The 11,020-nt window shown below is 40.5% G+C and overlaps 1 protein-coding gene across 1 annotated transcript in view; it reads left to right on the forward strand.

Moving 5' to 3' along the window:
* Nucleotides 1-11,020, forward strand: part of KIF26B (kinesin family member 26B) — a 781,172-nt gene that overhangs the window by 372,542 nt on the left and 397,610 nt on the right. Inside the window, exon 4 of the mRNA XM_007949154.1 lies at nt 6,569-6,735. Within this exon, the coding sequence (XP_007947345.1) occupies nt 6,569-6,735 (167 nt within the window). The remainder of the gene's footprint in view (nt 1-6,568; nt 6,736-11,020) is intronic.

Consider the following 11,020-nt stretch of genomic DNA (forward strand, 5'->3'; position numbering starts at 1 on the left):
TCCCCTCTGAGGCCCTCTTTGACTGAAAAGTTTGGCTAAAACCCCATTACCAAGTCACAGAGAGTATTTCTACACACACGTACACCTGTATTTTGGAGTAGGAGAGAGAACACATATCTTTGGTTGACTATACATTTTTCTATTTAGCTTTCTTTCAAATCACTTGAGGTCAGAGACTAAGCAAAGTTTACTTTCTATAATCTCCCAAGTCTATTTGATTATTCAGTAAACCCCAGTAACTGAGATGAGATGGTTAATGGGGGTGAGGTGGGGGATAAAATAGACAGAGGCCTGTTTTTTCTTCCTAACTTCTCTACTTCATGACTGAATGACCTTGGACAAATCTCCTAACTTCTCTCTGCCTCTGTTTTCTCATGAAAATGAGAAATTGGATTAATATCCAACTTGTCTCTATAACTTTATATTGGTTATTTCAAAAGAAGCTTGTATGAAGAGGACAAGGTTTATATATAACAAGGACTATACAAGAATATACAACTGTAAGGCAGTCCTTTGTTATGTGAGTGATGATGTAATAAATTAGGATCATTAGCCTTTTCTACTAATATGCAACCAATTTAGGAATAAGCTTTCACAGTTTCAGAGAGCCAAAGAAAGGATTTGGAGTGCAACAGTTCTTTCATAACTAATTCTCATCCAGCAGACCATTGTTTTGTTTCTTTTACTAGTGGAACAATTCAATCACAACCTGTGGTATTGTCTTAGGGATATTTAGCAGGGTGAAGGACAAGTTAATTCTTGATAACAAGTGCTCCACTGAAAACTTAGCACTCTGAAGCCTACACTCCTGTGTACATATGAAAAGCAATAGCTTATCTGACAAGGAGGTTCTCTCAGAATTGCCTATGATTTACATCTTAAGTTAATACTTCTGTAGCTACTTCTACTGAGAGCAAGCCAGCTCCATGATTTTTCAGAATTATAAATATGTAACTAAATAGAGACAATAGAGGTTGCTTTAGACAGGCTATCCTGTGGACTATCTTTGTGCAAGATATTATCTGACAGTTAGTTGTACAGAACTTACAAGAACAAAAAGATATAAATGCTGAAGATATAGATGTCAAAAAAGGCTTGCATGTATGCCCAGCATGGGTCTAGCACATACTAAGTACCCAATAAATGTTTAAATGAGTGAATGAACAAATGAACTAGGTGACTAAAAGAGGCAGCGTTTCATACTTAAACTAGCACAAAGTAGAGCCAAAATACTACACTTCGGCAGGGAGGAAGTAGGGGGGAAATACTGTTGTATCTCAAGAGTCAAATAAAATGGGAAAACAGTAACATTTTTTAAAAAGTAACTCCTTAAGGGATTTAAGAAAAAAATATTTAATTAGATAAATGTGAGCAGTATAAAATAAGAATAGCTCAGATTTATCCCACACGTATTTTTTAGCATCTCTGTGTGCCAGGCATTGTTTTGACCTTTGGGGACATGTTGTTGTTGTTGTTATGTGCCATCAAGTCGGACCCAACTCATAGCGACCCTTCCTTGGGTTTCTGAGGCAGTATCACTATGGAAGTAGATTTCCCAACCTTCCTTCCAAGGAGTGGCTGGCAGATTTGAACTGCCAGCCTTCAGGTTAGCAGTCAAGCACCTTAGGCAGTGGTGGAGAATCCAGCCCTAGATCCACTGAAATGGGGCTTCTGTGTAGTGAGTGACAATGATCTATGAAATGCCCAATATGAACCAAAGTAAAGCTACTGAAGAAGGGAAAGTATCCAACAGGGGATCCTTACGCTAGAAGACGACTACTCTGTGGAAGTGATGCTTCAACTTGGACCTAAGAGAAAAATAGGAGCTTTCTAGATAGAGAGGGGCATGTGTAAAGGCCATGTGGCAGGCAGAACACAAGGGGTTTTAAGGAATTTAAGGGAGACCAGAACTCTGGAGTGCAGAGAATGAGAGGAAGGTAAATTAGCAGCTGTTGTAGCTGAATCATTACATATTATTTCTGAAAGTGTGTAATTCCTGAAGAGAACACTGGGCATAAATACAGATGAGAATGTGACGTTTTAGAGGGTAATTGTCTCTAAGAGTAGGCATTTGGGGGATGCCCTTTCCACTGTTAGGGAATAACCTAGAAATGCTCAGGAAATGTCACAAAGGGAACTCAGTCAGAGTTCCAGGAGGGAATGTGGTATGATGAAAAGTACACCATGAAGAATAAAAGCATAGACTGAGCACCCACCAAAATCAGGATGATGGCTGTATCTAGAAAGGGAGGGAGGGAAGAAGGGAAAGGTGACTGGGGATGTGGGTGATTTTAATCTTATACAATATTTTGTTTCTTTTTTAAAAAACCTAGATGAATATTCACATTGTTGTTGTTGTTGTTATGTGCCATCGAGTTGGGCCCCGACTCATAGTGACCCCTCCTTGGGTTTCCGAGGCAGTATCACTACGGAGGTAGATTGCCCAGTCTTCCTTCCAAGAAGTGGCTGGTGGTTTTGAACCGCCAGCCTTCTGGTTAGCAGTCAAGTGCCTTAGGCACTATGCAAATCACTTATTTGGCTCTCAGGTTCCTCATACCTAAGAATAAAGAATTTTGAGGAAGATGACCTGGCAGACCCCTTCTAACTCTAAAAGCGCCTGTGATTCTAACTCCTGAAAACAATAGATTATTTCTATCTATAGTTTTGGGAATTCTGTGTCCCATATGCATGAATCCTCAATTCTTAAAAAAAAAAAAAAAATTTTTGCTTGCCACCGATAACCAATAACTTTCTTTTAAGTAGTCCGACGCTTTGCCAGTTTTCCATACTGGGATGGCTTGCATGTTGCCATGATATTTGAGCTATGCTACCAGTATTTCAAATATCAGGGTCACCCATGAGGGGCAGGTTCCAGCAATGTTTCCAGATTAAGACAAACTAGGAAGAAGGTCCTGGTGATCTACTTCTAAAAAAAAAAAATGGTTAGTGAAAACCTTATGAATAGCAGAAGAACATTGCCTGATGGTGCCAGAGATGAGCTCCTCATCTGGAAGGCTCATAATACCATTGGGGAAGAACTGCCCCTTCCAGGTAAAGTTGGCTTTAATGACATGGATGGAATAAAGCTTTGGGACCTTAATTTACTGAGGTGGCAAGGCTCAAAATGAGAAGAAACAGATGCAAACAACCATTAATAATTGAAAGTGGAATGTATGAAGTATGAATCTAGGAATATTGGAAGTCATTAAAAATGAAAAAGAATGCATAAAATCGATATCCTAGGGATTAGTGAGCTGAAAGAGACTGGCACTGACTATTTTGAACTGGACAATTACGTGGTCTACTATGCTGGAAATGACAGATTGAGGAGAAACATTCATCATCAAAAAGAACATTTCAAGGTCTGACCTAAAATACAACAGTGTCAATGATAGAATAAGACAAGAAAAATCCAGTTAATACAACTATTATTCAAATTCACACACCAACCACTGATACTAAAGATGAAGAAATTGAAGATTTTTACCAACTTCTGTGGTCTAAAAGAGATCAAGTGTGCACTCAAAATGCATCAATAGTTACTGATTATTGGAATGCAAAAGTTGGAAACAAAGAAGATCAGTAGTTGGAAAATATAGGTTTGGTGACAGAAATGATAGAATGATTGACTATGCAAAGACATTCAGCTGTGTGGAGTGTAACAAATTATGGATAACATTGCAAAGAATGGGAATTCCAGAACACTTAGTTGTGCTCATGTGTAACCAAAATAGACCAAAAGGCAGTCATTTGAATAGAACAAGGTGCTACTGAGTGTTTTAAAATCAGGAAAGGTGTGAGTCAGGCTGAAGGAAGAAGAATTGATGCCTTTGAATTATGATGTTGGCAAAGAATATTTAATATAATATGGACTGCCAGAAGAATGAACAAATCTATCTTTGATGAAATATAACCAGAACGCTCCTTAGAAGCGAGGATGGTGAGACTTCATCTCACATACTTTGGACACGTTATCAGGAGGGACCAGTCCCTGGAAAAAGACATCATGCTTAGTAGAGAGCCAGCCAAAGAGAGGAATTCTCTGAATGAGATGGATCGACATGATACAGGGGCTGCAACCATGGGCTCAAACATAGATTGTGAAGCTGGTGTAGGACCAGGCAGTGTTTTGTTCTGCTGTACACAGGATTGCTCAGTTGGAACCAATTTAACCACACCTAAAACAATGTGCATTGAAATTCTTCTGCAAAGTGATGATTTTGAAAGCCATGAGCTCATTGCATGCTCATATCCCCACTTGACCAGACTTGGGGATCTCAACCTCCAGGCTACCAAGGTAAATTGCACAAGGGCCAGATGGCTCTGTGTTAGGCCTCTTGCCATTCCACACATACATCCTACTGGCTTTTCTGTGGCTTTGCAGGACACCTCTAAGGACAATTTGCATATACTGAGGCAGAAGAGTTCCATTTCCTTCCTTCCAAACTCCAGATTAGGAATATAGTAATGAAAACAAAATGATACAAAACAAACAACCAGATGATGGCTGCCTTAATCAAGTCAGCAAAGTATATAGGTTGCAAGAAATTGCATAACACAGTTACTGGTTTGTTGATTTTATTCAATTGTCAGAGTCACTCATGAGGGGCAGATTTCAGCAATGTTTCCAGATTAAGACAAACTAGGAAGAAGGTCCTAGTAATCTTTGTATGGCAAAATCAGTGTGTGTGTCTGAAATTGTAGTTACTAAAAAAATAAAAGGATGCCATGCATTTGGGGTTTTGTTTTGTTTTTGAACATTGTCCAGGATGGCATCTCACACCCTCCTAGGAATTCATAAATGCTCTTGAGTGGTGATGACAGTGTGCCTGGCTATACCATCAGCTCCAAGATGTTCCAGCTGCCCCTCCAGCCTGTCTCATTCCTCTGCAAGAGCGACAGCTAGTTTGGGGGGACAGGGTTGTACTGCACAGTGAGAGAAGCCCAAAAGGAGGTGGTGTGGACCCTTTGGGGAGTTAGCAACCCTTGCTGAGTGCAAGGAACATCTTCCAGGTCATTGGCTGCCTGTGCTGCCTCCTTTCCAGTTTCATTTCCTTGGGTTGGGTTTCCTTCCAGAGCACTAAATGAATGAGAATAAGACAGTATGTTTTGGCAGGATTTCAGCTGAATAATGACAAAGCTTTCCAAGTAAAAGCATGAATTTGAGAAGGGCAGAGTTTCAAGTCAGTAGGGCTGGGAGTAATGACTATTCTGCTAATAATGAAGAATACAACTGTTTTTATGTTCAAAGGTTACCAAATGGGATTCCTTCACTGGCCTACTGGGCTGCTTGCTTATACAGTGGAAACTGTTCCTGATCTTTGCTTTATTGCACTTGTATTTTCTATACAAAACATTTTCCACTCAGCATTTAAGAGATGTAAGCTGGCCTGAGATGTGTGGTTTTTTTTTTTTTTTTTTTTTTTAATTTTAAAACCCAACTTCGCTTTTTTCACTAATAGTTTTTCCTTTTGGTAAGTAGACTGAAACCTTAAGTAACAAACTCTCCCAAATAGCACATAGGCTTTGCCCACACATTGACTACATTTGTTGTGGGATTAGCACTTTCCAAAAATATATTTCTATATAAGATTCTCATTTTCCCCAGAAGTGCAGTTCTTCATAGCATGTTGTAAAGATTTGAGCAAGAAGGAGCCAGTCCCATCCATTAAAACTTCAGTTAAAAAGGCAATCATTGCAAATAAAATAGAAGCTATTTATCTTAAGGAGCCAGCAGAAAAATGAAGTGTTTTGGGACTGTTTACACCCTACTCTCCTAAAAAAAAAGTGGTAATTTATAGTGGCCTTATATATTTTTAAGGACCTCTGGTGGCACAGTGGGTAAGGCATTTGACTGCTAACCAGGAGGTCGGTGGTTCTTACCTACCAGCTGTTCTGCAGGAGGAAGATAAGGCAATCTACTTCCTTAAAGATTTATAGCCTTGGGAACCTAATGCGGGTTGCTATGAATCAGAGTCAACTTCATGAGAATGGGTTTGCTGTTTTGGTTTTATCTATTTTTATTACCTTCACTCACCTGTTTTGTTAACTTCCTCCAGCAAACGACCATAACAGCAAATAGAGTGTTTTGTTTAATTGCTTATGTTCTTCAACAGCAGGTTCACTTTTCACTTAATAAAACTATATCTATGCCCTAGTCTTCCATTTGAGAGTGCTTGGGGCATTCCTGGTAAGAAATCAGCATTAGTTAATGTTTCCGGGCTGGTCTTGGGCTCCTAACAGTATGTGCATAATGCTTTTCCCTCTAAATGGCGGGGAGACACAGGCATAATTGAAACTTACAATGTCTGGGGGTAATTTTATTCCATTATTTTTAATGAAATCGAGGAGGTATCCTAGCTGGAAAATAGCCTTACAGAAGCCCTAAGCACCCACATGTACCTGAATGCACATGAGAGACGTAAATCCTGTTCCTTCCCAGCATCCCTCCCCCACCCATCCTCATTCCTGTACCTCTGATCTCTTCATTGAGATTGTGCATGCTGTCAGTGGTTGGGAAATGCAGTAAGACACAGGTAATGAGCTCAGTATCCATTTTTCTTGTCAGATCTCCCAGCTGATGACAGAGAGTGGCCGAGAGGGACTTACAGAAGCAGCACTGAACCGCTACAATGCAGATAAGCCTTCAGCCTGCAGCGTCCCAGCCTCACAGGGGTCCTGCCTGGCCAGTGAGCCGTCCACAGGCACCTCAGTGGCTGCTTCCTTCTTCGCAAGGTAAGAGTGAGAACCTTCAGTTCTTTTAGATGTGCCCTTTTGGTTAGCCTCTCATGTGGACCATAATCAAAACACCAGAAACAGTTAGTGGTCATTCTCTGACTTAACTCTTTAAGTCAGAAACGCTTTTCTCAACTTTGGCCCTATTGACATTTGTGGAGACTATCATCTACATTGCGGTATATGTAGGAGCATCTCTGGTCTCTACCCACTAGATACCAGGAGAAACTCTCCAACTTGGGACAACAAAAATGTCTCAAGACATAACCAAATGTCTTGGGCTGAGAACCACTGCTCTAAGAATTCATGGGCCCTTTTGTGGACATGGCCCACTGACTCATATTTCCAGACTGTTCTTCTTATTACAGGAAGTGAACTGCTTACAATCAATTTTTTTTCCTTCTTGATAGACTAGGTAAATAATTATCAAATATTATGCAGCTAATGTTAGAAACTTTAAAAAGCAAAGATTGGTATTTCAACAATGTTTTCTGCATATTTTTAGCAACAGGACACAGACTGGCAGGAGACACAGGACAGCTGATCTGGAAAGGACTTTAGGGCTTGTCTAATTCAATCCCCTTACTTTATGAAGGAGGAGACTAAGGACTAGAAAAATTATACTGTGAGTTAGTTTATAGCAAAGCCAGAAATGGAAATCAGATTTCTCTGCTTTTTGTCTCTGTCCCTCACTCTTCTTTTGATACTTGGAACTCAATCTCAGAAAACTTTTCCATATAAGATTTGTGAGTCTTTGAATAAGCAGGGCGTAGAATAAATAGCACCAGACATGAAATAAGAAGACCCTGTGGGTTCAAATTCCTACTCTGACTCAGTTTCCTTATCTATAAAATGAGGATAACATCTACTCTGAAGCATTGCTCTGAGGATTAAGATAAGACAATTATAAATTATAAAGCACTATAACCAAAACCACCAGTTGCTGTCAAATACATTCTGACCCAGGGCAACCCCATGTGTATCAGAGTAGAACTGTGCTCCACAGGGTTTTCAATGGTTGGTTTTTGGAAGTAGACTGCCAGGCCTTTCTTCTGAGGCACCTCTAGGGGCACTTGAACCTCCAGCCTTTCAGTTAGTAGCTGAGTGCATTAGCCATTTGCACTACATTAAAAAAAAAAAAAAAAAAACTACCGTTGAGTCTTTTCCAACTCATAGCGATCCCTCCTGGGGTTTCCAAGGCAGTATCTCTACGGAAGTAGATTGCTCCATCTTCCTTCTGATGAGTGGCTGGTTAGCAGTCAAATGCCTTAGGCACTATGCCACCAGAGCACTCCATAAAGTACTGTACAAATGTTAATTCAGTGTAGACTTAGGTAGTATGTTAGTAACAAGGCGTATTGACTACTTTTTCTTGTTATCCTTATGAATGTTACCATTCAAAATACAAGTAGAAGGAAGGAGCTAAGATTCAGTAAAGGGCAGATAGAGAATGAAGAGAGGGCTAATGTCATAAATAAGTCACAATAAAGGCAGCACAAGGGACTTAGAATACTGGCTTTGAGGTTTTAATTATACCTTGTTGCCATGTTTATTGTCGTCCGAACACAGGACAACTTGTGTGGAAGTAACAGGAAATATGTATGTGCTGGCCACCCATATGGAGGCCTTTGGTCATGCCCATACCAGTCAGTGAGGAAATGGAGAGGTGGACCAATTCATGAGGAAGTGCTACAAATTAGAGAAGATCATTGTTGTTGTTGTTGTTATGTGCCGTAGTTTATTGTACCATCCATGTCTGGAGGAGAGTGACTAAAGTGTTGAGGAGCTTAGAAGTCATGTCATGTATAAAGAATGGGTATGAGAGCTGACAGGTTTAGTTATCTCCTTGACCTTTGTGTAAAAGAGGTGTTTGATTGGTTTTATAGAACACCAGAGTATGTAAGCAAAGGCTCAATGAAATCTTATGATGGAAGGGAGATAGCTTTCAGCTCAGAATGAAGGAGAACTTGCTCACAATTCAAACTACCCCAGGAGAGACTAAGGTCCCCATCACTAAGGGAAATCAAGCTTGCATTGGATGATTACCTAGCCTCAAAACTGAAGAGAATATTTTGGGCTCCGATGGGAGCTCATCACCAATGGACCTTCCTTAACCTGAAATTCTTTGAGTGTGAAAAGTCATCAACTCAGAGTTCGTCTGGAGAATTTTATGGAAGATCCACTTACAAAAAAATGAAAAAGAGGGATTTGAAGCACGAAGAAGTAAGAGGTTGGGGCTCCTGATAGACAGGGCTTAGGGAGAGCAAGAGTTTCCTGCTGCAAGAAAATCAGCAATTTCGATAGAGCCAGGTAAAGGATGTCAAAATGAGAAAGCCATGCCTTTCTCGAGGATGCCTGAGGACAGATTTCATGTTAATCAGGAGGAGGATTTACAAACCAACAAAAATTAAGGAAAGGAATGTCTTATCTGAGATTCCTGCTTATACAGTCAAAGGATGGAATGGAAACAGGGAGGTGAACTAAAAATGAATGGGCCAATGATGTTGACAGGGGGAGGCCCTGCAAATGGTGTTCCAAAAAACCAAACTCATTGCCGTCAAGTCAGGTCCAATTTATAGCAACTCCTCCTTGGGTTTCCAAGGCAGTATCTCTATGGAAGTAGATTGCCCAGTCTTCCTTTTGAGGAGTGGCTGGTGGGTTTAAACTGCAAGCCTTCTAGTTGGCAGTCAAATGTCTTAGGCACTACATCACCAGAGATAAACAAAAACTCTTAGACTTGTGATTTGAGAATGCAAGGGGTGCTATAATCTGTCAAAGAGGTGGAAAGGATCTGTAAGGCTACCTAAATCTGTATTATTACATTTTATGTGGTGAATGCTGATAGCACTTGGAGCTTAATGGTATAAGGCATTAAAGTTCATGGTGCCCTAGTGGCACAGTGGTTCAGGCGTTCTGCTGCTAACCAAAAGATTGGCTTTTGAACCTACCAGCGGCTTCCGTAAAGATTTATACCCTTGAAAACCCTATGGAGCAGTTCTACTCCATCCTATTTGAGTTACTTTGAGTCAGAATAGACTTGATGGCAATGGGTTTGTTTTTTGTGTGTGTTTTCAAAGGATTTACAATGCTCAGTGGGGAAGAAGTACTACATAATAATTCTTTAGCTCCATCTCTGTCCTATCATCTATCTATTCATCTATCCATCCATCCATCCATCCATCTATCCACTATGTCTACACACTCGATCATTGTCCTGTCTTGCTCTGCTGTTCACATCAGAATAGTTGGGTTTTCACACTCCTCAACCATGGAGCCAGCATATGAACAACCCCCTGTCACTGATGGGAATCTAATGCAGAAGACTGAGTGAGTTGATAAAGGTCTACTGTGTCAAGAGATAATCAAGAATGTATCTAACCTCTTTGGATCCATAAACATTCTACCAAGTCAAAACTCAGCTTCTGTTGCGAAACAAGTAAATCGAGTTCGTGGTCAGGAGACTTTAAGTTTTAGCTAAAGCAAAGTTATATAAGGGCAGCTTTTGATAAGGGTGAAATCTGATCTCTTTTTGGTGTTAAAATTATAAATGATTTAGTGATTCTGGTTTTATACTGAAGCATCTCTCTCCTTATAAGAACTTTGGGGTGCAGCCAGCTCCTGTACCTCAAATTTATGCATACCATTTTTCAACTCTTCTGCCTGACTGCATGATAGAAATATGACAGTGGTGGCCTGCTCCCAGAAAACTGTGCTAGGTACCATTTCATTTGGTTTAGGAGGAACACCATTTGTCAAACTTGTGGCCAACCAGGCTGATGGTTGTTGAGTACTCAGTGTGCAGTACTCACTTCAACTAAACTCTTAATATGCACAATCTCCCTTAATGCTCAGAGTAACCCCTTGAAACAAACAAACATACAGAAAACCAAATCAGTCACCATGAAGTTGAGTCCAACTCATGGTGACCCCAAGGGTCAGAGTAGAACTGTACTCCATAGGGTTTTTGTGGTTGTGATCTTTCAGAAACATATTGCCCAGCCTTCCTTCCAAGGTGCCTCTGGGTAAGTTTGAATCATGAACTTTTAGGTTACCAGTCAAGCACCAACCAAGGACCTGTAAAGAAAGCAGTGTCCTAAGGCTGTATTAGTGGCCTGTGGTAGTTATGTTTGTGTGTCAGCTTGGCTGGGCCTGGTTGAGTGGCTGGGCAGCTGGTGGTAGTTATTCCTCACCATGAGACTGGCAATCAGCTCCATGGTGCGATCTACCACAAGCAGCTGAGTAGCTGCCTTTGGGATGTGGTCTGCTTCCTGTATATAAGGAGAAG

The sequence above is a fragment of the Orycteropus afer genome, unplaced genomic scaffold, assembly GCF_000298275.1.
Source record: "Orycteropus afer afer isolate SDZICR_OR568_19922 unplaced genomic scaffold, OryAfe1.0 scaffold00239, whole genome shotgun sequence".
NCBI classification, from domain to species: Eukaryota; Metazoa; Chordata; class Mammalia; order Tubulidentata; family Orycteropodidae; genus Orycteropus; species Orycteropus afer.